A 26,515-nucleotide genomic window follows, 5' to 3' on the forward strand; every position below is an offset into this window, starting at 1 on the left:
ATAATAATAATAATAATAATAATAATAATAACTACCAATGCTAAATAATAGCCTACCAACTGTCGGCAATCTTGTGTTTAAAATAATCTGATATGCAATTAGATCTTAGACCACCGATTACTGTAAACAGAAAATTGTAATTGCATAGAGCAGAGCCATCAATGAAATAATCCGTGGTGCGTAAACTGGACAAATTGGTGAAAGAATTTAGCTCTGATACAATGTTGCATTCACTGACCGCAAAGTGGTGGCAGACAGAGAGACGTGCGGAGACAAAGAATAATGAATAGAAAAATATTTTGTAGATGGAAAAATCTATGATATTTTCAATAGGATAGCCTATTATTTGTGACTTCTAGATCATGAAGCCATGGTATGGCAACTGCCATAGCCTATACTTTGCCATACCTAAATCGCCCCTAATATGTTTGAAAACCTGGTAGTAGCTATAGCCTACAATTTAGAAAGAAGTTTTACCCTAACAATTTAAAACTTTATTTTTTTTTACCAATACTTCATCATGACGGCACGCTGCGTGCGCTGACTTCATTGTTATTTCGGTATGTTGATTTTGACATAAATGTGGGCCGGTTGACCCGAACTTCCTGGGCCGATTTTTGGTCCCAGTGCGCCCCTGATACCTACCTAAGGCAGGCACATCCCAAAAGTATTGGTTGGTGGTCGTCTTCAAATTGAAAGGGGACTGATTTGGAAGGCAGTGAATACAGTTTCAAAACTACAAACAAAAAACACCATGTACTTAATACTGGGATGAAAAAACATGGTTCCATCTCCCATTTAGACATGTGTGATATTTCATAGTTATAAAGCCAAGATAGGCTTTTGATCCTGAGCAACATGTTGAGGTGTAGTAACTGTAGGCACAACATAGGAAAGCAATTCAAGATATTTTGTAAATTACAATTGATGTAACTATCACTGACACTGTTATCTGCTGTATTATTGAATTGTATTTTGTCACACTTGTACTTGCTTGAACCAAAGTCATTGTATTTATCTTGCTCTTAGTATTATTACTTGTACTGTGATACTTGAAATGTATTTGCTTATGATTGTAAGTCACCCTGGATAAGGGCGTCTGCTAAGAAATAAATAATAATAATAATAATAATTCAATTTTAACTTTAAAAATGTTATTTATAAAACTCAAAATGCTCATTAATACAATCTGAATAAAACATTTATTCAAACGTTATCCTGTTGTACACTTCATTTACTATGTAGGTTTCACATGAAAGAAGCACATGTTATAACAGGGTTAAAGAAAGCTTTCAGTTTTCATGCCTTTTATGTTGCTCTTCCTCTGTCAATTCATCACAGCAATGGTTACAAAACATGCCACTCAATAATGGAAGAAGCAGATTGGTTATGGACAGGAAAGAAAGCTTTGAATGGGAGGGGACTATTTCACTCTCCAAGTGAAATTACTTAGAAAGTATACAGACTACTAGACTACCTCCAGTAGTGTGGTACCAGGTATCATTGTGTGCTCTAATAAAAGTACATGCTTGCTATTGCGTGTGTTTTGTTCAGGAATTACACATGTGCTTCCTACACAGTGAAAGAGAGTGCATGACTAAAATACTTATGGAATTCCTTTATTAGCTTGAACCTCTTTAACTGCTTTTGCACTTCGATCCTAACACAGTGTGGGAGTAAACTCATGTTATTGTGAAGAAAGCCTGCTGTGCCAGACAGTCACTTACTGTAAACCCAATGCCCACAGTGGCGGAGAAAGAACCAGGAATGAACTTCCCCTGATCAAACTGAACCAGCAGAGATGTCTTGCCAACCCCACTGTCCCCGACCAGGATCGTCTGAGGAGAAAGACACAGTTATCAGCTGGTGAGCACACTGTCTGGAAGTACTGCGTCTCCACCTTGCAATACCACTTTGAGACAATATGAAACAGTATCAAAATGAAAGAACACTGGCATGTGGGTACAAAACCATTGCGGCCCCACTGGGCTCCTCTCTGGATTTGGTACAAGAACTTGGCATAAAGCAATCAATGTGTGAGTCATTCTCTCAAACAGGGAGCTCTTTCCTGATGATTTTTAAAAGGCTGTTTGAACTCCCATCTCCACAGTATTTGTATTTAGAGTTTGAGATCAAAACTGCTGAAAAAGCCAACAATTTGACTTTTTAAATGTCCTGAATCATTGAAACATCAAAACAAGTTATTCTGGACTTTGTGCAGATCTCCTCAGAAAAATACTGAATAAACTGGAGTGAGAGAATGCAATAACACACAGCTGCTGGATACAGTATAGTATTTAATACAATACAATTATAGCTGTTGGATACAGGAGTATTTAATACAATACAATTACATATGTTGGATACAGGCATATTAAGTAGTTCACATATAGCTGTTATATACAGTAATGTTAAATGGCTAATGTAATAACACAAACAGGAATGACACTTATAGGTAGAGGTCTACCTAATTCACAGCTGTGGAAAACGCGTCACGGATCATGAAATCTGGTCTCCCCCGTGAAATCTGGTGTTTTGTGTACTTTTATGTTATAGTAAAATCCAATATTTATATGCAGGCCATTACGGGTTCCAGATGTGAATAATAGCTTGTTTCAATAAAAAAAGTAATGAACTTGACAGAGGATTTAGTGATTGACACTTTACAGCAGCGAATAACATTCAGGGCTCAACTCACTGCGACATGACCGTGAAATTTACCAAAATGTACCGTGAATTAGGTAGGGCCCTACTTATAGGTGTCTGGTTCAGGGGCCTTTTGGCTTTATGATTTTAGTCTTGAAATCAATATCCGGGGGTCAATTCAATTGAGAGGAAGGGAATATGGCAACCATTTAGAGGATTCAGATAAGGGAAAGCTTAAGCTATAAATGTTACATACACAGTTGTGTAAAGACAGCGTTTACACCACTAAGCAGAAGGTGCTGGTTTCCTAGCAACCTTTTTCAAGGCTTGGGGCAGATAAAACTGCCTGGGTTTAAACTGAAAAGATACATTTTGAAGAAATACTGTGAAATACAGCCAAGTCATTTTCAATTTTAATGAGCAGGAATTATTTTTCGATTGCTGACAATACACAGCTGTGCACTAGATGGCGCTTGCGCTTACTAATACTGTATGAAGACACTTTGACTGATCCAGCATACATTATTAATTGTATATGCCAGAAACAAAAGCTGAAGAGCAGCTCCTGAACTCAGTCAAACAAACTTAACACAGTCTTATCAAAAATAAAAAAACACAGCATTTGTGTAATTGCAAGAACGACTGACTGCTAACATCATAAAAAGGTAAGGCAATAGTAAAAAACAAGAAAGAAACAAAAGAAAATGTAATTTGAAGTAATCCCAAATGTTTACCACCTATGAATTCCACTAGAATTCGCAAATTACTTAATTGGTGATTATATTGGAATCCCTTAAACATGCGGTAGTTGTTTTAATTAGTGATAAAGGGCCTGATTTTTTTTTGTAAATCTAACAGGTTGCAGAGCTCATTCAGACCTTGTTACGTGAGAAAATAGATATTGTATGTTTAACACCCTTTAAAAATCTGTATGTGTATATATATATATATATATATATTTATTTATTTGCCTGTACCTTTTCTTCTTGCTTGATGCACTGCCACTATTTGTTTTGCAGCGCATACATTGCTATCTGTGCGTGCTGCTGTGTAATGCTGCTGGTATTGTGCACTGTGGTCACGTGAAAAACTCATGCTTTCTGCATCCACGCATGATTTAGCAAATGTATTTTGTTTATCACGGTCAGAATTTGTAAGCGCCCTCGCTTTCCCACCCTTATTCTCCTTTCGCACAGTTTTCTAAAAATGTATTTTTTTCATAGACCAATCAGAGTCCACATTACTTTTGGACAGGAACCGTTTTCGTTTACCGGTTAAATAAAACCCTTGGCCCCACGAAGTTTTGGAATACAGCATCTAACACATTATTATTATTTATTTCTTAGCAGACGCCCTTATCCAGGGCGACTTACAATTGTTACAAGATATCACATTATTTTTACACACAATTACCCATTTATACAGTTGGGTTTTTGCTGGAGCAATCTAGGTAAAGTACCTTGCTCAAGGGTGCAGCAGAAGTGTCCCCCACCTGGGATTGAACCCACAACCCTCCGGTCAAGAGTCTAGAGCCCCTAACCACTACTCCACACTGCTGCCTACATCTAGTGAATACTTGTTCATAATTTGTTCTGGCAAGAGAGCCCATATATTATTTAGAACAGCTTAAAAAATGATGCTTCTATAAATTCCTTTGTGGATATATTTTTTTTCAATCATTGTTTTCTGAAAAATATAACAAGGTTTTGGCCATCTGGTTGATTGTATTTTCTATAATGAACATTACTCGTATTTTTACATTTAATGTAGGCTCGAAAAGGGACATTGACATTTCAGTTAAAAGCCTGCGTTGAGACCACTGCAACAGGAATGTCGTCTGCTGGAAACCTGTTCTTATTCCAATCTATAACCCAAGCCTCCACTAACAACCCACGTAAACTATTCTCTACCTTCTCCTCCCTCCTAAACCCTCCCCCCTCTATCTCCTCTGATGACTTTGCCTCTTTCTTCTCTTCTAAAATCTCAGATATCCGCAAACTCTAACACCTCTCCTGCTCTAACCCCTACACCCACTGCATCCCCTAGTAACTCACCCTCCTTCTCCACCTTCTCTCCTCTCTCAGACTCTGACCTCTCTTCCCTGCTCCAGGGTCACAAACCCACCACGTGTGCCCTGGACCCCCTCCCCACTCACCTCTTTCAAGCTGCTGCTCCTGCTCTACTTCCCTTCATCTCCTCCATTCTCAACACCTCTCTCCTTTCTGGTCTCTTTCCCTCTGCCTTCAAACAAGCCTCTATCACTCCCCTCCTCAAAAAACCTACCCTCGACCCCACCTCCCTCCAGAGCTACCATCCTGTCTCCCTCCTACCCTTCCTCTCCAAAACCCTTGAGCGGGCTGTCCACCGCCAGCTCTCTGCTTTCCTGTCCAACCACTCTCTGCTCGACCCTCTCCAATCTGGCTTCCACTCTGCCCACTCCACTGAAACCACCCTTCTGTCTGTCACTAACTCATTAAACTCTACCCGAGCTGCCTCTCTCTCCTCTGTCCTAATTCTCCTCAACCTCTCTGCTGCCTTTGACACTGTCGATCACTCTATTCTACTATCCTCTCTCGCTGACCTGGGAATCTCTGGCACTGCTCTGGCCTGGTTCTCATCCTACCTCTCCAACCACACCTACCAAGTAACCTGGTGTCGAGCAACCTCCACACCTCGCCCTCTCTCAACAGGAGTCCCCCAAGGGTCAGTCTTGGGTCCTCTCCTGTTCTCTCTCTACACCCGCTCCCTGGGCCCCCTCATCGCATCCTATGGTTTCTCATACCATTTCTATGCTGATGATGCTCAGATTTTCCTTTCATTCCCCACCTCTGACTCCACCATCCCCTCCCGTATCTCTACCTGTCTGCTATCTCCTCCTGGATGCACTCGCATCACCTCAAACTCAACCTCTAAATCTAACCTCCTTTTCTTTCCCTCCTCTTCCTCCTCCCCCTCCTCTCCCTCCTCTGATCTCTCTATCTCCGTTCCTCTGGAATCTACCACACTCTCTTCCTTCTCAGCTAAGAACCTCGGAGTCACCCTGGACCCCTGCCTCTCTTATTCCCAGCACATCTCCAATCGGGCATGCACTTGCCGATTCTTCCTGAGCAACATACGAAGAATCCGACCCTTCCTCACAAACTACACAACCCAGCTCCTGGTCCAGGCCCTGGTACTCTCCCGCCTAGACTACTGCAACTCCCTCCTGGCTGGCCTCCCTGCGTCTGCCACCCGTCCGCTCCAGCTCATCCAGAACTCCGCTGCTCGCCTGGTGTTTTCTCTGCCTCACTTCTCCCACGCAACTCCACTGCTCCGCTTACTCCACTGGCTCCCGATCACCGCTCGCATCCAGTTCAAGACTTGTACTCGCCTACAGATGCCTTGACCAGACTGCACCCAGCTACCTCCAGACCCTCATCTCTCCCTACACCATCACTCGACCTCTCCGCTCCTCCTGCACTAGAAGACTGGCTCTACCTCCTCTACGATCCCCTGCCTCCAGAGCCCGCTCCTTCTCCACCCTCGTCCCGCAGTGGTGGAATGACGTTCCTACAGATGTCAGGACTGTCCAGTCCCTGACCACCTTCCGGCGCCTCCTCAAGACTCACCTCTTCAGACAGCACCTGTAGAAACTCCTCTTTTCCATCTGGACACTTATCACTCTTCCTTAAATGCACTTTACTTGCTCTTATCTGCTCCCTATTTTACTGCATTTAATCCTGTACTTTAGAGTACTGTAATCTGTCAAGTGTCATTTAATCTGTAGTATTTTGTATTGTTCCAGTTAATTCATCGGATTTCTACAAGGAGCTAAATTCTCGCTGTATCTGGGCTTGCTAGCTGTATTCTGTGTTGGGGAGTGTCTGTGTCTCGGCCTTGCTGGGAAAGGAGCTGCTTTGTAGCTGGAGCTGTGAAGTCATCTGCTGCTGTTTAACTTGCTCCAGACAGAGAGAAGGGATCGCTTGCCAAGGGTTGCCAATAATGAAATAAAAATTCCTAATAAAAATAGTATTTATTTTTATTCTTTTGGTAGCAGGACCAGTTCTGCTCATGCTGCCCCCATTACATAGGCAAGTGTATAAAGATACACACGTATTAAAGATACACAAGTATTAAAGAAACACAAGTATTTAAAGATAGGCACGTGTATAAAGTTAGGCAAGTCTCAGAGGAAGGTACGTTGTTTTGCTGTTTATTAAATTGCATAAAAATCACTCAAAATGCACATTTGTTAACAAACAACATTATAAACGTAATAAATTTGGCTAATGAAAAAGTATGTTGAGAGGATGTTTGGTGTTAATTAATGTTTTGCTAAAATAAAAATAAATAAAAAGTTCGTAGCATGCTTAATAAAGAAAAATCCCTGAAAACTGTATATCACTTTGGACATATGAGTCAGAATATTAGACAATAATATGAATGTGATAAAAATGTAAGTTGTAAAAATGTGTTTATTTTATCGCACATGTGCGTGTGAGTGCAGCCTTTCCACTACGTAACCTCCATTACGAAACCACTATATAGCTATTCAATGTAAAGAAAAGAGAGACTGTTTAAATGCTGTTAAGTGTTGTATTTTTGTTGTTTGGGCTCTATATCTTGAGTAATTTGTTTCTTTTAATTACTGAATAGGTGGATGCGGATGCAGTAACCAGACTGAAATGCAATTTTCTTTTCTTTTCATTTTCAATGCAGGTACAGCATTACAGTTTAATTATTTTTCACAAATTAAACTAAATACAGTATTAGTTTTTGTAAATCTTGTATAACTGAATTTAAAATGCTATGTATCATTAATGTTGCGTATATTTTCTTATACTTTTGATGGATGTGTGACAATGTAAAGTTAGTACAAAAACAAATGTTAAACTATGTTATGGTAGTTTTTTTTTTGTTTTGTTTTTCCCTTTCCTGTCTTTGAAGTCTCAGAGGAAGGTGGATGCAGATGCAGTAACCAGACTGAAATGCAATTTTCTTTTCTTTTCATTTTCAATGCAGAATAAAAACAAAGGCGATACTGAAAACACATGTTTTTGTGTCATCATCATTAAAAAAAAAAAAAGAAACACAACGCAGAGTACAATAGTCAACAGGGTGAACAAAGTAGTCCTGTTACATAGACAGCATTCAGAACTGGGCACACATGACAAATGACATTTAATAGAGAAAGGTGTACGGTACTGCATGCAGGCAATAAAAATGTGCATTATAAATATCATATGGGAGATACTGAAATTGAAGAAGGAATCTATGAAAAAGTTTATGTTGACTCAGAAATGTCTTCATCTAGACAATATGGGGAAGCTATAAAAAAGGCCAACAAGCTGCTGGGATATATTGTGAAAAGTGTTGAATTTAAATCAAGGGAAGGACTGTTAAAACTTTACAATGCATTAGTAAGACCTCACCTAGAATATTGTGTTCAGTTCTAGTCACCTTGTTACAAAAGGATATTGCTGCTCTAGAAAGAGTGCAAAGAAGAGTGACCAGAATTATCCCGGGTTTAAAAGGCATGTCGTATGCAGACAGGCTCAAAGAATTGAATCTGTTCAGTCTTGAACAAAGAAGACTACGCGGTGATCTGATTCAAGCATTCAAAATTCTAAAAGGTATAGACAATGTCGACCCAGGGGACTTTTTTGACCTGAAAAAAGAAACAAGGACCAGAGATCACAAATGGAGATTAGATAAAGGGGCTTTCAGAACAGAAAATAGGAGGCACTTTTTTACACAGGATTGTGAGGGTCTGGAACCAACTCCCCAGTAATGTTGTTGAAGCTGACACCCTGGGATCCTTCAAGAAGCTGCTTGATGAGATTCTGGGATCAATAAGCTACTAACAACCAAACAAGCAAGATGGGCCGAATGGCCTCCTCTCGTTTGTAAACTTTCTTATGTTCTTGTGTTCTTATGTTCTTATATGTGTGTGTATCTTACTGAACATCGTTGGGTTTAATAAATGCAGGGGGGAAGTGTGGAATAGCCTCCCCAAACAAAAGACTCACGTGCCGCCTGTGCTCTCTCTCTCTGCTCCAACCACAGGGGCTGCTTCTGAAAGCTGATGTGGTTTTGGAAATGGCCACTAGGGATGAGCAAGTCTAATTTGTGCCACTGCAACTATGAGTCAAAACACATCAATATTATATTATCCAGCTTTTCAGAGCCAGACCCAGTGGTTAGAAAATACATTAGGCATGGTAGATAATGGATCTAATCAGAAAAACAGCAACAGAGAATACAAGAGAATACACAAATATGATGTAGAAGTAAATATTAAGAACAAATTGATGGTAGAAAGTATCCCTTTAGGTTTTATTCCAGGATCTGGTTTTCTTACTGTGTTCCCTGGGGAGACTTGTTTAGAATTAAATCACTACAGGCCTATAGTTTTCCGCCTCCTTGCTCAAGCCGCATTGAAGAGAGCTGATCAGTGGGGTCCTTGAGTTCTGCAGGCCCTGGGGCCTCAAGCACCAATCTGCACCATGCATTAGAACAGAAGGGGTCCAGAGAGAGAGACCTACGAGCAGAGCAGCAATCTGCACCATGCATTGGAAGAGAGAGAGAGAGAGACCTACGAGCACAGAGCACCAATCTGCACCATGCATTAGAAGAGGAGTCCAGAGAGAGAGAGAGACCTGTGAGCAGAGCAGCAATCTGCACCATGCATTGGAAGAGAGAGAGAGAGAGAGAGAGAGAGAGAGAGAGAGAGAGACCTGTGAGCACAGAGCAGCAATTTGCACCACGCATTGGAAGAGAAGGGGTCCAGACAGAGAGAGAGAGACCTGTGAGCACAGCAGCAATCTGCACCATGCACTGTAAGAGAAGGGGTCTAACCAGCTCTGCTTATCTGCTCGAGTTCTACAGTAAAGTAGCAAGGCATGAATTAATACTGCTACAATTTATATAGCAGCACACGTGATAGATTAAGGCAGCCTTGCAGCCCCACAAGGCAAATGGTTAATTTAATTTTAGGATTTAAAAGCCAATAGGGATCACATTTAGACCTGGTGACAGATTGTCCAGTGACCAATCAGGGTGGTGGATTTGGAGCTCGGAGCTCGGGGGTATGAGGAGATCAGAAGAAAGCGGGGGAGATCGAGCTGGGAGTGTGAGTGGAGAGAGTGAGCTGGGAGCGCGAGTGGAGAGAGTGAGTGGAGAGAGTGAGCTGGGAGTGCGAGTGGAGAGAACGAGTGGAGAGAGTGAGCTGGGAGTGCAAGTGGAGAGAGCGACTGGAGAGAGTGAGTGGCGAAAGTGAGCTGGGAGTGCAAGTGGAGAGAGTGAGCTGGGAGTGCGAGTGGAGAGAGCGAGTGGAGAGAGTGAGCTGGGAGAGCGAGTGGAGAGAGCGAGTGGAGAGAGTGAGCTGGGAGAGCGAGTGGAGAGAACGAGTGGAGAGAGTGAGCTGGGAGAGCGAGTGGAGAGAACGAGTGGAGAGAGTGAGCTGGGAGAGCGAGTGGAGAGAGTGAGCTGGGAGTACGAGTGGAGAGAACGAGTGGAGAGTGAGCTGGGAGTGTGAGTGGAGAGAGCGAGTGGAGAAAGTGAGATGGGAGTGCGAGTAGAGAGAGCAAGTGGAGAGAGTGAGTCAGGTTTGATACAGTGCAGGAATGAAGACCCCCAGGTTTGATAGTGTGAAGGAACGAAGACCCCCAGGTTTGATACAGTGTGAAGGAATGAAGACCCCCAGGTTTGATACAGTGTGAAGGAATGAAGACCCCCAGGTTTGATACAGTGTGAAGGAATGAAGACCCCCAGGTTTGATACAGTGCAGGAATGAAGACCCCCAGGTTTGATACAGTGTGAAGGAATGAAGACCCCCAGGTTTGATACAGTGCAGGAATGAAGACCCCCAGGTTTGATACAGTGTGAAGGAATGAAGACCCCCAGGTTTGATACTGTGAAGGAATGAAGACCCCCAGGTTTGATAGTGTGAAGGAATGAAGACCCCCAGGTTTGATACAGTGAAGGAATGAAGACCCCTAGGTTTGATACAGTGTGAAGGAATGAAGACCCCAGGTTTGATTCAGTGTGAAGGAATTAAGACCCCCAGGTTTGATAGTGAAGACATGAAGACATCCTAGCTTTGATACAGTGGAAGGAGACAAAGCCTTTGATTGTCACAACGGGGAGCAAGCTTAGCGTTACTTGCAATGTAGACATCTGATTTCTGCTTCTTCAGTCCGAGGAAGATGGAAGAGCCTACCTCAAAATGCCTTCTGAATTCACAACATCTTCAGCTTCAATCTGAAACATTTCATTGGTTCCTCTCACAAAGTTCAGCATTTTGATTGGCTCAGCTGTCCGCCACCTTTGCCAGGATCCTCCCCGCTGCTACAGCACAGGTTCAGAGGGGCGGGAACAGGTTTATGAATATACATAACAAGCCACATATAATGGCAATAAATGAACTTTGGGAGAGGAGTTGAGAACCAATGAAATGTTTCTGATTGAACAGGTTGGATTTTAGTAGCTGATGCTGTGAATTCAGAAGACATTTTGACAGGAAGACATGACCCATAACGGATGTGAAATGAAAATAACTGATTTATGACCAGAGATATGTTAATAAAAATATATGTTGAAAAGTTTATGTTGAAAAGATACTGCAGGAACACGTACACCAAAGCAGAAAGCTAGGGAAGGTTGTTCAAGCTTGTTGAGCCTCTTGCTCCTCTGGATTACTGCGCTCTGCAGAGAGAAGTCAGATATAAAGTACAGTAGTCTCCGCGTATAGGAACACCTCCTAAGATAACACTTTGTCTAGGAGAACACCCTTGTGGTGAAACAGATTTTTCCTATTGTAAATGCTCTGCCTAAAGGAACAGGAACTTCGCTTAAAAGAACACCTTTTTGGCACCGCTAACGATTCTTTCAAACTGACTGTTTTCTAACCTGATAACTCATGTTGCAAAGTGGTTTTATAGTGTGCAGGTGTAGAGATGATGCTGGGCTTCAAACAATGACAAACACAGTTCTGGTGATATGATGGTTTTTATTTTTAATCTAATGGTCGAAACTGACCAACAGAAACTATAATGAAATACAGGCAGTATCCAATGCTTGGTACTGCTCTGGCTAAATAATGCACTGGGCAGTCCCAAATAATAACACATAAAAATAGACACACAGACAAAACATACACAGTCACCAGTCCTATAGTGAGTGCAATAGTGCTTGTGGTGAATATACAATGCAGTGTGTTCCGGACGGGTGCTGGCCTCTGGTGACAGCTCCGGAACATTTTTATCTGTCTAACAAAAAAACAAGCAACACTTTAGACAAACAAAACAAAACACTCATGATACGATAATACGGGTCCTTCCAGTCTCAGTACAAATACCGCCCCCTTCCAGGCTGGCCGACTTCCCTTGAACCCTGGGAAAGAACTGTCAGACCAGTCTCGCCGCTAAGAGCCCTCACAGGTCGGGAGGGAGATTTACAACCAAGAATCATTGTATTTCTGTCACACTCATCATCATCAAACTTAAATTCAAATAGTTTATTCAATCTTTTCAATGTGACTTGTCATCGCGTGCGTGTCTTGAGGCACACGGATTGGTATATTCAATCTTTCCAGAACTGCCATCATATCATTGCCTTGTTTTGTATTCTGATTTCCACGAGTGCACCTCATCGCTACAAAGTGGCATGTAAACAACTGGCAAAACGTGCCGCTGTTTCTCTTGCTACAAAACGCTGGAAATTATTCAAGCTCCTGAAAAAAACCTGAATCAGACACAAGTCGCTGAACAGTTTGGTGTTTTCTGTTCTGGTGAGTTGCTTCACCATTCTGTTAAATAATTTTGTGCATGTCTTGAATATTGCTCCTGTACAGGTATTCATAATTAATCTAGAGCTGCTGCTGCATTTTTAACGTGTGTCAGGGTGCTGTGTTAATTTAGTATGACAGTTAGTTTATTAACGTTATTTTGTCAGTGTCACAAAGACGGCCGGAGTGGGTGGCGTCAGACCAGAAGCAGGAAATAAACAGACAGAGAGGTGTGGTTTGGTGAAGCTGAGCGAATGCTTTCGCTCAGCATTTAATAAACAGAACAGAAAATAAAAGGTTTTAACACAAAACAAAACAGGACACGGCACTTGTAGCCAAAATAAACAGACAAACAAAACGAACTAACACTTAACAAACGGTGCACGGAGACAAACAAACACGGTGAGAACAAACACTTTACGTTTTATTTTGCTTTTCTTTCTCCTTCTCTCTCTCCCGTTCTCCACTCTCGAACACCCAACCCTGAGTGAAAGAACGTGCATCTATATATACTGTTGTGCTGGGATTCAATTACTAATTAATTATTCACTTGAATCCCAGCACGTGAATTAATTCTGTGCAACCCCGTGCTCACATATTACATTTAACCAGCACGTGAAGTGATTTGTGCCCTCCTCGTGCCTAAATACAAATCTACACTTTTTAAATACACGTGAAACACAGACCCGTTTATATCCCGTGTACCAATCTATACACCAACATTAACACATGCACGCAACATACAACACATAATATGCACACAGGGGCGGGGCACATTGCCACAGTCAGTTACTTTATTATTATAGTTTATTAACATACACTTGTCTATTGCTTTTCTCTTATTATGTTCATTTCATATGTTGATGCACATGCATCATGACAAGTAATACATATTTATTTATTTATTTATTTATTCATATTGTGTCTGGTGGTAAACTTCGTCTTAAAGAACACTTTGGCTAAGAGAACACTTCGCTTGCTTCCCGAGGGGTGTTCTCTTAGCCGGAGACTACTGTACTGTATTCTGTCATAGTTGTTAATGGCAACACAGTTCAGGCTACTGAATAATTGAAATCTTATAAGTCTGTTCTTAGATAGCCAGTGTCTGTTTTCATGAGGCAATACATTTATGTTATATACACAAGACTTTACAATGTATTTACTGGTTCATTAATACACCTGTACTACCACTGTCATTTAAACTTGAAAAGAATGTAGTCATATTGAAAACAACGACAGTGTTTTTAGTTTCTGTGCCCAAAAGAGTTAAACTACTTTTAAAAATCTCCTGCGGTCTTCAGCTTGCTGTCTGTCCCCAATTGAGTTGATTTCATAAAGGGGTCAACTTAGAGCTCAACGACATGAAGTGACAGAAAACAAAACCCCAAACAAACCAATAAGACAGTGTAGCAGAGTGCTTGGATTCCAGCTTAACCAATGTTCTGTGAAGAAAGGAAATATCCATCTGATACACTATAAACACAAAACCAAGGAGATCACAGCCTTCCACGTTAATCAGTCTGTGGAACTGGAGTCCTTCCATCCACCTCTGTTTGCTTCAACAGAGGATGAGAGATTGAATTTCCTCTGCCCAGTGCGGGCATTGAGATGCTACATGCATAGGACAAGAGCTCTGCGTCAATCTGACCAGCTCTTCATCTGTCACGGGACACGGACCCTAGGACAGCCCCTCTCTAAGCAGCGTCTGTCACATTGGATTGTGGATACAGTCTCAACTGCATATAATAGTACTGGCTTGCAGCCATCTGGTAGGGTAGCCGCACACTCCACCAGAGGGTTGGCTACATCTTGGGCCCTTTCAGAGGTGCCTCGATGTCTGATATTTGTACTGCAGCTAGCTGGGCTACGCCGCATACCTTCTCCAGGTTCTACCATCTTAATGTGGTAGACCCTGCCTTGCCTTCTGTAGATAGAAGGGTCCTTGAGGGTGTAAGTTCACACCGCTAACCTCTGGGTTAGACAGTGCTTGTGCGTCCTTCATATGCTGCCGTTCCTTCTCCCTCGCGACGGCTCTGGTATACATTATCCCATACGTAATGTAATTGGTGGTCGTCTTCGAATTGAAAGGGAACGTTAGGTTACTTACCGTAACCCTGGTTCCCTGAAAGAGAAGACGACCACCAACCGCGAGGTCGCATCAGTCGCCTCACGGGTTTGATGGAAAAAGAGAAATGGCTTCCTTTGGATGATAGTTTTATCCCCTCGGTGGGCGGGACCGAGTGCATCATCCCAGGAAGGGGCCTATCGGCAGCTCTGGTACAGAGCTCAGCAATACCTACCCAATGGGCAGGCATATCCCATACGTAATGTCACTGGTGGTTGTCTTCTCTTTCAGGGAACCAGGGTTACAGAAGTAACCTAACTTTTTTTTTTGTTTATCATTCCGGTTCCTGTTCCGTTCTGAATCCCTGATAGCTAGTGCTAAAAGGAAACCTAACTTTAGTAACAATTAAATTAGAATGCTAATTTAGTTTTATGATGATGAATATAAAGACATACTAAATGCTAAGCAGAACACCGCAATGAATGAGAAAACAGCATGGAAGTAGTTTTTTTTTAACTCTGTGGACTGCAGTACAATATAAAACATCTACTGTTGACTTTCTGTGAATGGATGTAGTAACGTCAACATTTGCACTGACCATTACAAGTACAACCAGGTATGTTCCTTGTTTTGAATCTTTTACAGGTTATTGAATCATGCAACTTGAACAAAGAAATCTCGCCTTGAACATTGTTTGTACACGTTGTGATCCCGGCCGGCTCCTCCAGTTACAAGTTTGAACAAAAACAGATCTCGAACACTGACACCAAAATAAACAAGTACCGTGCTGGTGCTTCCAGCACGCGAAGCGATTGTTATCCGTTTTACTTTCTGTTTAGTTTTTCGCTCTCTCTTGCACACATGCTCCTCCTCTCGAACACCCACCACTTGTCACGGGTGACCCCGAACCAGTTATTATGTGTAGTAAGAAATTGGATTCCTTTGCATGGAGAATTTCAGTGGCTAGAGTTCACGGCTCCTCGATTGATTCAGATTCAGTTGTATTAAGTCTGCCCACTAATAATGTAGAGCAAAATAGGTATTGTGGTGTTTGCAGAGCCGACCCGATCTGAACCCAAGACAGAAGTGGAGTCCTGCTGGGAACGAGCTGAAACATTGGACATGGACTGGATGATTTAAAAATGAAATGTATTAATGAGATGATATGTGCTGTAACCATTTGTAATGTTTGAATAATCTTTAGTCTGTAACGAATACTGTAAAGTGCTCTCGCTCTGTAAGACCGTATAACAGAATCTGGTACAACTTGATACACTGGCCGGCCTTGAGCAGTCTCTTATTAAAATTGGCACGATTCCCAGAATTTAGTGCTAAAATCTCTGTTAACACTTTTCAGCTTGAATACAGAATAATGCTGTACTAATAGATGTATGTTAATATGCTTGTTTTAAATGGTATAGATTGTTGTGGTAACATGTAATCATAGGTTGTGGTAATTATTGTTAGTTTAAATAATAGTGTACTATGAACAATTTTTATGTATAAGATCATATGATTCACTTTGCTTAATATGATAGCATACCTGAAGCTGTTTTCTATCAAGATGAGCATAGTTAAAAACTGAGTCCTAATTCAATGAAAATAATTACTGTGTGCTTACATTCAAGAATTATAACTTCTGAAAATAAAGGGAAAAGGAGTTAGGAGTATTCTTAAGGGAAAGAGAAAAACAGAAAAGGATTAAAAGACCTCGCTTTGAGTAGGTTTCTGCTTGTAATTCAGTTTTAAAATAAGTAGGTGAGTAAGAACAACCTAGAGTAAAAAGCAGACTAACTTAAGAAAAATAAGCATTGTCAGAAGATACACCACAAATAGAGAGCAGAAAAATTGAATAAAATCCTATTGTAATATTGCTGATATGCTGCTGCGAGCAGAAAGTAATAAGGTTAGCAGCCATATGCTATAAGGAGTAAGGTACTAGTTTGACTCTGAAGTTAAAAGACGCAGCATAAAAATAAGTTGTGGTAAACATACAAAATAAAAAGATTGAAAAAATATTGAAGAATAACTTTATAAGCAGGAGATAGGTTTTAGGAGAGTAAACTCTATGTGATCTGTCTTCTTGAACTCTCTATCAGCCTGCCCTTGGAGAAGATTTGTATTAGCCGATGGAAGGCCTCTTTGGTGGGAAGAAGCCGGAATTTTTTTATCAGAAGGCTTATAGTATCAGGGGCCGGACTGCAAAAATAGGGAGTTAGAACGGATGGTCTTAGCACCTAAGATAGTTAGTTGCCGGGCGGAACAAGCACGTAAGATACAGGTGTAAAGAAAGTTCTAGGGAACATTAATCACTATTAAACTTGGCAAGAAAAGAGGTGTCTCCAGCAAGCTGGTTTTAGCCAGTATGTGTATATCTGAAAAATACAGGGTCATCTGGATGTCAATTAAGTTCAAGCTACCAGGGGCCCATAGGAGAAAAAACATTACAGCTTTACAGCTCAGTAAAATAGTTAGGTTTTCCATAAGGAGAAAACTCTACACTAAAAAGATATAAGATGGAAGTTCCCTATAATACCTGCTAAACACACACCTGTAAGGAAAGAAGGAAACTAATTTGAGAGTGAGGTGACATGAGGGAATATATTTTTGAAAGCCAAGTTCATGTAATCAATTATAATCATTATAACTATAACTGCTATATTATGATATAACTATTGGTGTTGCATATATTCAAACACCACTCTTTTTATAATACACACAATTATTGGTGCTTCATATATTTAAACACCACTCCTTTTTATAATGCAGACATATTAAGTAGTGAATCAAGGTAGCAAGGATTTTGTGAACTCTGCTTCACCTAACTTTTCAGATGAAGGAGGGGGGCCAAGAATGAGTGGATGAGAACATGGGCTAGTGTTGATTTGTTGGCATATGACTCCAATTGAGTCTGAAGAGTTGGTTGAATTCTTTAGAGATTACTGTTTGTCAAGAGATAAGGACTGTCAATATAGATTGATGATTGGAGCTAATTGGGGCCTCCCATTGCTTTCAATGGGACGAAAATTGTATAAAAACCTGAGCCGAGCACACTGAGAGCACCACAATCAAGACAGAGCCACGTGGTCCATCCTTTGCAGATCTCCACAGGACAGTCCTTCTCTTTTGTTCACGCTACTCTCCCTTATAATAGGAGGTAAGCATATTAATGGTAATATTGTATCTTGCATGTATTGGTTATATTGCTATGAGGTTTTGAAACTATGTTTTAGTATTGAGAGTGTTATATTGAATGTGCTAAAATATAGCAGTGGGTGCTTGTAGGCTTTGTGCTTAGACGGCCCGAGGGCTGCACTAAAATACATACAATTGTATTATGTTATTGAAGTATTAAATGCTGAGCTTGTAATAAACTTAGGATTGCTAATTATTGTTACATGTTTTGGGGTTTTGGTGGTATGCGCAAACTGCTAAACCAATATTAAAGGCATTTTAATAAACCGAAGGAGCGCTGATGTTGTTCTGATTCGTAAAACTTCAAATAAATGAGTCTGCGTGATTTTCTTGATTAAATAAAAAGGTTTTAAGGACACACCGCTCGTCCAGTGCTCGAACATAAACCACTAGGAGTTTTAAACATCTCTGTCCTCCTTAACGTCTCCCCTGAGTTAAGAGTGTGTGCAGAGCAAATAATATAATAGAAGAGAACGTGAAAAGTGAAAACGTGACACACTGAACAACAAAGCTGCAGGCTTTTATAATGGTGACCATCTCCAGATTAGCAATAAATTAATCAATTAATTAATCCGGAGATGGTCACCTTCTGCACAGGGTTTTAGTTTGCATGGCTGACAGTCAATGATCACTCACTGCTAACCATGCATTTGCACGAGCTCTGGCAGAGACGATCTACTACCATCGCATCTGCCAGACCACATCCAAACCAAACAATAACAATAAAACAGCATGTTTTTAACTAAACACAAAATACATTTAAAATAGAGTTGCCAGCAACTTTACAGCTTCCAGTACCAATACCAGTACCAGTACCAAACACTTTACCAAATAGTGCAAAATGCCATTATTACATAGTAACTATGACCCTATGTGCACTCTATAAGGAGTTATTAGCCAGTTTTTTATGTTGATGAGATCATCCAACATGGCCGCAATGTTTTTTATTGTAGTAACTTCCCTTGAACAACCTTTAAAGACAACCACACTAGGATCATGTGTGGCAATTTTTGGTTCAATCAGGTGTAACAGAGCAGGGAGGGGGTTAATCCTCCCTGCATGAAAAACATGTGCGAAGGCACAGTGGTTTAATTTAATTGTTTTGTTTTGTTGTTTAATTATTTCTGTTAATTGTTTTATTGTTAATTGTTTATTGGTGATTGTCCCCTGCACCTGGTGATTATTATTAAATTAGAGCCAGGTGCAGGGTATAAAAGAAAGGCAGCCAGTCTGTGTGAGGCTGCTGAGTAGAAGGAAGCAGAAGGTGGTGTGCTCTGTTTCCAAGCAGTCTCCATTGTAAGTACTGTGTGTACGGTTGTGTGTATTTATGTCTGCCGGTAAACAGCTTAGCTGTCAGATTTGGTAGTTAGGGTGAACCTGCCTGTCTAGTTAGTGCTCTAAAAGGAGCTAGGTGTTAAAAAGCGCTGGAAAACTCCATTGCTGTGTCCTGGGTCAGTGTTTTTAAAGGGGAAACGAACGTGAGTGGTGCAAGTTTTATTACATGGACTAGCGGTTTGGGAGAAGAAGATAGTTGTAGTTTGTGATTATGATGTCTGTACCGTGTGATTATGACGTCATGCAGCATGGCCACCATACCACACAACCTATCAGCTTCTTACGAATACACCAGTTAATCTTGAACTATCCCTCAACAACTTTACCAACTTTCAGCACTCTGCAATAAGTGGTTTTCGAAAGACACATTTTTACATTTAGGCAAAATTGTTTTTTTTTCAATCCAATATGGTGGCCAAACCATGTGACCTACGACATGATCAATTAACATCTACCAACTTCCCATAAGCATCTACCATCCTACCGAATTGTCAGTTTTCGAGCAACTTTTGGCGGAAAGGAGAAGAGGAGGAAGAAGAAGGAGAAGAGCAGGAAGAAGGAGAAGAGCAGGAAGAAGAAGAGGAGGAGGAAGGAGAAGAGGAGGAGGAAGAAGAAGAAGTGGAGGAGGAAGAAGAAGAGCAGGAAGAAGAAGAAGAGCAATAACAAAAGGCTTCCCAGCCCTATGGGCCTAGAAGCCTAATAAAACAATCACATCACCCGTTTAAAAAAAAACATAAAACAATACATTTGAAATCATAATACATTCTTCCGTCACCAATAAACACCAAACAATACATTTGAAATCAACAATACATTCACCCGTGCTAAACAAACACAACAGTTATTTACATGCAGGGCTTTGCCCTGCCCTCATTAATGATGTGCAGGGCTCTCTTCTGCCCTGCCACACACATATAAAAATTCGAATTTGTCCTTTTCTTTATCCCATGTAATTCAACAGAATACTGGCTGATGAGGTGATGGCACAGATGAATATAAAGGGAAACAAGCAAAACAGCGTTTGGTGGGACAGCTTTGTTTAACGTGGCCACAGGTAATACTTTGCTAGGTTATATGCTTAAACAACTATGCAATATTGACAGTGCTGGTTGCTAATTTTTAAATTCACTTCTAGGTGTGTTTTTTGTGGGATTCCTAACTGGTTGTGCTTGTACAATGGAATGTTAGGGTTTGGTGGTTGGGGGGGTTCCTAACTTCCATTGCTATGCTCATGATACCCAGCTATATTTGTCCCTAAAGCCAAGAATTTCTTCTGCCTGAGTGTCATTAGCTATTTGCCTTACAGACATCAAGCATTGGATGTCACAGCATTTTCTAATGTTGAATTCAGATAAAACAGAGGTTATGCTAGTTATGCTAGAACGGATGCACCACTCGGGAGCTCATACTATACTTTTATTGATATTCATCTGTTTGAGTTGTTTTATTTATGTGTATCTGTAATAAAACAACATTTGTGAAAAATAAAAAAAAACAGCTAATTCTAATTCATTAACGTTGGGGAGCTGGACTGCGTTCAGAGGTGATTTACACTTACCACAGTAGGGCCGTGTCACAAAGACGGCCGGAGTGGGTGGTGTCAGACCAGATGCAGGAAATAAATAAACAAAACGAGAGGTAGAGTTTGGTGGAGCTGAGCGAATGCTTTCGCTCAGCATTTAATAAACAGAACAGAAAATAAAAGGTTTGAAACAACAAAACACAGCACACGGCACTTGAGGCCAAAATAAACAGACGAACAAAACGGACTAACACTTAACAAACGGTGCACGGAGACAAACAAACACGGTGAGAACAAACACTTATATTTACGCTTTCTTTCACTTTCTTTCACTTTCTAGTTTCTCCTTCTCCACACCCGTTCTCCACTCTCGAACACCCAACCCTGAGTGAATGAAAATGTGTCTATATATACACTGTTGTGCTGGGATTCAATTACTAATTAATTATTCACTTGAATCCCAGCACGTGAATTAATTCTGTGCAACCCCATGCTCGCATATTACATTTAACCAGCACGTGAAGTGATTTGTGCTCTCCTCGTGCCTAAATACAAATCTACACTTTTTAAATACACGTGAAACACAGACCCGTTTATATCCCGTGTACCAATGACTATACACCGACATTTACACACGCACGCAACACACAATTGCACACAGGGGCGTGGCACATTGCCACAGGCCCCTTTCACATACCATTTGCCTTTACAAAGAGAATTTTCAGAAAAAAAGATCTATTAAAAAAAATCTATCTATCATCTATCTATCTATCTATCTATCTGTATATTCTGATATGATATCGATATCGTTCAATATCGATAATAATTTCCATATCACAATATCGTGGGATTAAAAAAAGAAAATTCACGTACGCTCACAGAGACATACTTTTTATTGCTAATACTGCTAAAAATACAAATGCAGTATAATCAAGTTTATTTTATATTAATAAACAAACCCTCTACATACCAATCATCGTTAGTCTCGCAGGCAAACATCATATGTAAAGTATTATTTAGCCATTTTATTCTATTGATTGGCGTTTTTCTTTTTCTAAGAACCAGATTAACAAATGTATTTAAAACATTCAATAGCTATAAATGAAGAAAAACAACAAATCCACAACCTGTGTACCCTCTCTGGTCTGCTCTTCTCCTGTTTCTTCACCTGTTTCCTCTCACCGACCAATTCCTTACGGGAAGCTACATCCTGTTTTCAAAAAGTGTGCGCATCAACTAATAACAGAGGCAGAAGTGTTAAAGGGACTAGGAGCTCTTAAAATAAACAAATCCCCTGGGCCGGATGAGATCCTCCCAATAGTACTCAAAGAAATGAAGGAAGTTATTTACAAACCGCTAAGCAAGATCATGCAACAGTCTCTTCACACAGGGGTTGTACCGACAGACTGAAGAATTGCAAATGTAATACCGATCCACAAAAAGGGAGACAAAACTGAACCAGGTAACTACAGACCAATAAGCCTGACTTCTATTATATATAAACTTATGGAAACTATAATAAGATCCAAAATGGAAAATTACCTATATGGTAACAATATCCTGGGAGACAGTCAGCATGGTTTTAGGAAAGGGAGGTCATTACTAACTAACCTGCTTGATTTCTTTGAGGATGCAACATCGACAATGGATAATTGCAAAGCATACAATATGGTTTATTTAGATTTCCAGAAAGCTTTTGACAAAGTCCCGCATAAAAGATTAATTCTCAAACTGAACGCAGTAGGGATTCAAGGAAATGCATGCACATAGATTAGGGAGTGGTTAACAGGTAGAAAACAGAAAGTACCGATTAGAGGAGAAACCTCAAAATGGAGCGAGGTAACCAGTGGTGTACCACAGGGATCAGTATTAGGTCCTCTGCTATTCCTAATCTACATTAATGATTTAGATTCTGGTATAGTAAGCAAACTTGTTAAATATGCAGACGACACAAAAATAGGAGGAGTGGCAAACACTGTTGCAGCAGCAAAGGTCATTCAAAATGATCTAGACAGCATTCAGAACTGGGCAGACACATGGCAAATGACATGCAGGCAATAAAAATGTGCATTATAAATATCATAAGGGAGATAATGAAATTGAAGAAGGAATCTATGAAAAAAACCTAGGAGTTTATGTTGACTCAGAAATGTCTTCATCTGGACAATGTGGGGAAGCTATAAAAATGGCCAACAAGATGCTCGTATATATTGTGAAAAGTGTTGAATTTAAATCAAGGGAAGTAATGTTAAAACTTTACAATGCATTAGTAAGACATCACCTAGAATATTGTGTTCAGTTCTGGTCACCTCATTACAAAAAGGATATTACTGCTCTAGAAAGAGTGCAAAGAAGATCGACCAGAATTATCCTGGGTTTAAAAGGCATGTCGTATGCAGACAGGCTAAAATAATTGATTCTATTCAGTCTTGAACAAAGAAGTCTACGCGGTGATCTGATTCAAGCATTCACAATTCTAAAAGGTATTGACAATGTCGACCCAGGGGACTTTTTCGACCTGAAAAAAGAAACAAGGACCAGGGGTCACAAATGGAGATTAGATAACGGGGCATTCAGAACAGAAAATAGGAGGCACTTTTTTACACAGAGAATTGTTAGGGTCTGGAACCAACTCCCCAGTAATGTTGTTGAAGTTGACACCCTAGGGTCCTCCAAGAAGCTGCTTGATGAGATTCTGGGATCAATAAGCTACTATCAACCAAACGAGCAAGATGGGCCGAATGGCCTCCTCTCATTTGTAAACTTTCTTATGTTCTAATTAAAAAACAGGATTGTCTTTTTTAAAAGGATACACACCAAAAAACAAGCTTAATACAAACAAACATAATAAACAGGAAAATCGGTTAAAATAATTTGATATACAGTATATATATATTGTAACACGATTGCCACTCACTCGGGCTCGTGCCCCTTTAAAAATACGACCCAGCACACAGAAATGGATTTTCTTGCGCGGTTGCGCTAATTTTTTTAATAAGGACAAAAATAAAACAAATACACAAAATAAACACCTAGCTCCTCTTGGAGCACTAACTAACACACGGGAACACCCTGACTAACACGGGACAGCTACGCTGCTTAACCGTCCTTCCAAAACCTCAAACTTAAACACACTGGTTTGACACCGCACTTACTTTTTCTCTGGCTACTCGGAGACAGAGCACCTCTTCTGCCTCCTTCTACTCAGCAGCCCCAAGCAGACTGCTTGCTCTCCTTTTAAACTCCCACACCTGGACCTAATTTTTAATAACGTCCAGGTGCGGATGATAATTAACAATAAAACAATTAAACTAAACAATAAGCAAATTAAATGAAACAATAAAGCAATACAAAACTGTGCATTCTCACATGTTTTTTTTCCTTTTTCCTTTGCAGGGAGGTTTTAACCCCCTCCCTGCCGTCTCTCACAACCCGCTATATTACAATATATATATATATTCTTCCATTCAGAACGTGCTCACAAGGCATCAAACGCTATTTGCGTGCTGCATTAAGCACTATTGGGATTATTTTGAGATATGCGCATGCGTCAGTGTGGTTCATTGCATTTTTTCCGTGTGCATACATAAGAATAACATAAGAATATAAGAAAGTTTACAAACGAGAGGAGGCCATTCAGCCCATCTTGGTTGTTTATATATATATACAGACGTGCTCAAATTTGTTGGTACCCCTCCACAAAAATCGAAGAATGCACAATTTTCTCTGAAATAATGTGAAACTGACAAAAGTAATTGGCATCCACCATGGTTTATTCCATATTTAATAGAAATCAGACTTTGCTTTTGATTTTTTATTCAACATAATATTGTAAATAATAAACCAAATGAAAATGGCATGGACAAAAATGATGGGACCCCTAACCTAATATTCTGTTGCACAACCTTTAGAGGCAATCACTGCAATCAAACGTTTTCTGTAGCTCTCAATGAGACTTCTGCACCTGTTAACAGGTAGTTTGGCCCACTCTTCCTGAGCAAACTGCTCCAGCTGTCTCAGTTTTGATGGGTGCCTTCTCCAGACTGCAAGTTTCAGCTCTTTCCATAGATGTTCGATAGGATTCAGATCAGGACTCATAGAAGGCCACTTCAGAATAGTCCAATGTTTTGTTCTTATCCATTCTTGGGTGCTTTTAGCTGTGTGTTTTGGGTCATTATCCTGCGACTGAGACAGAGCTTTCTGACACTGGGCAGTACGTTTCGCTTCAGAATGCCTTGATAGTCTTGAGATTTCATTGTGCCCTGCACAGATTCAAGGCACCCTGTGCCAGGCGCAGCAAAGCAGCCCCAAAACATAACCGAGCCTCCTCCATGTTTCACTGTAGGTATGGTGTTCTTTTCTTTGAAAGCTTCATTTTTCGTCTGTGAACATAGAGCTGATGTGACTTGCCAAAAAGCTCCAGTTTTGACTCATCTGTCCAAAGGACATTCTCCCAGAAGGATTGTGGCTTGTCAATATGCATTTTAGCTAATTCCAGTCTGGCTTTTTTATGTTTTTCTTTCAAAAGTGGAGTCCTCTTGGGTCTTCTTCCATGGAGCCCACTTTCGCTCCAAAAGCGACGGATGGTGCGATCAGAAACTGACGTACCTTCACTTTAGAGTTCAGCTTGTATCTCTTTGGCAGTTATCCTTGGTTCTTTTTCTACCATTCGCACTATCTCTGTTCAATCTGGGGTCGATTTTCCTCTTGTGGCCGCGCCCAGGGAGGTTGGCTACAGTTCCATGGACCTTAAACTTCTTAATAATATTTGCAACTGTTGTCACAGGAACATCAAGCTGCTTGGAGATGGTCTTGTAGCCTATACCTTTACCATGCTTGTCTATTATTTTCTTTATGATCTCTTCAGACAACTCTCTCCTTTGCTTTCTCTGGTCCATGTTCAGTGTGGTGCACACAATGATACCAAACAGCACAGTGACTACTTTTCTCCATTTAAATAGGCTGAATGACAGATTACAAGATTGGAGACATGTGTGATACTAATTAGTTTGAAATATCACTATAATCCAATTATTTATGATCTTTTCTAAGGGGTACCAACAAATGTGTCCAGGCCATTTTAGAATATCTTTGTAGAATCAGCAATAATCTCTTTTCATAGCTTCTTTACTTTATTCTATGACATACCAAAGGCATGCAAGTATACATGATAAAATAGCTTTTAATTTCATCACTTTTCAGGAGGAATGAAGCATTATGTCCATGAGCTGTAAGGGTACCAACAAATTTGAGCATGTCTGTATATATATATATAATATATATATATATATATATATATATATTGATGTAACTTAAAAAAAAGGATGATGAGTAGGTAGATTCAAGAAACTACACAGAGTCCTTTTCTTCAGTCAGTTGTTAGGTTTATTGAAATATGCAGGGAGCCTGGTCCCAGGTACAGGACACAGAATACTCGTTCTTACAATTGTTGCATGACATTAAATACCCTTCTGCATAGGTGTCTCTCTCCTCCTCTTTCTCTGACACTTAACCAATAGAAAAGGTACAACTCATTATCATTATGTGTGTGTGTGTGTGTGTGTGTGTGTGTGTGTGTGTGTGTGTGTGTGTGTGTGTGTGTGTGTGTGTGTGATCTAGTGTGAAGATCTCTGAACTCAGTGCTTTCTTCAGACCCTGGTGTCACAAAGGTCCATACATCTGGTTTTTGTCATCTTCCTTGTTCCTATCTCTCCGATTTGCCTAAGACACTTTGATCCCAGTTTCATTATCTCTTTTTGGCTCTTCGGTCCCCCTTGAAAACTAGCTTTATGACCCCGTCATAAACCAGCTGTATTTTCTAAGCAAAAACCTGTTAACTAGTTTTATAACCCAGTGGACTCCCGAAGGGCAAACTTCTTTCATGTCAGGGCTGGAGATCAAAGGACTTGTTTGTACAGCCGTGTGCTGCTGGCCAGCCATTTGCTTTGACACAAAATAATCTTAACTTCTCTACCATATTGCAGCT

At 40.5% G+C, this 26,515-nt stretch overlaps 1 protein-coding gene across 2 annotated transcripts in view; it reads right to left on the reverse strand.

The window, feature by feature from the left end:
- The window catches only part of LOC117423074 (ras-related protein Rab-37-like), a 103,825-nt gene that overhangs the window by 54,938 nt on the left and 22,372 nt on the right, over nt 1-26,515 (reverse strand). For both annotated transcript variants that reach the window (XM_034038486.3, XM_034038484.3), the window contains exon 2: nt 1,728-1,838. In XM_034038486.3, coding sequence (XP_033894377.1) covers nt 1,728-1,838 — 111 coding nt within the window. The remainder of the gene's footprint in view (nt 1-1,727; nt 1,839-26,515) is intronic.

Source organism: Acipenser ruthenus, chromosome 17 (genome assembly GCF_902713425.1).
Source record: "Acipenser ruthenus chromosome 17, fAciRut3.2 maternal haplotype, whole genome shotgun sequence".
NCBI lineage: Eukaryota > Metazoa > Chordata > Actinopteri > Acipenseriformes > Acipenseridae > Acipenser > Acipenser ruthenus.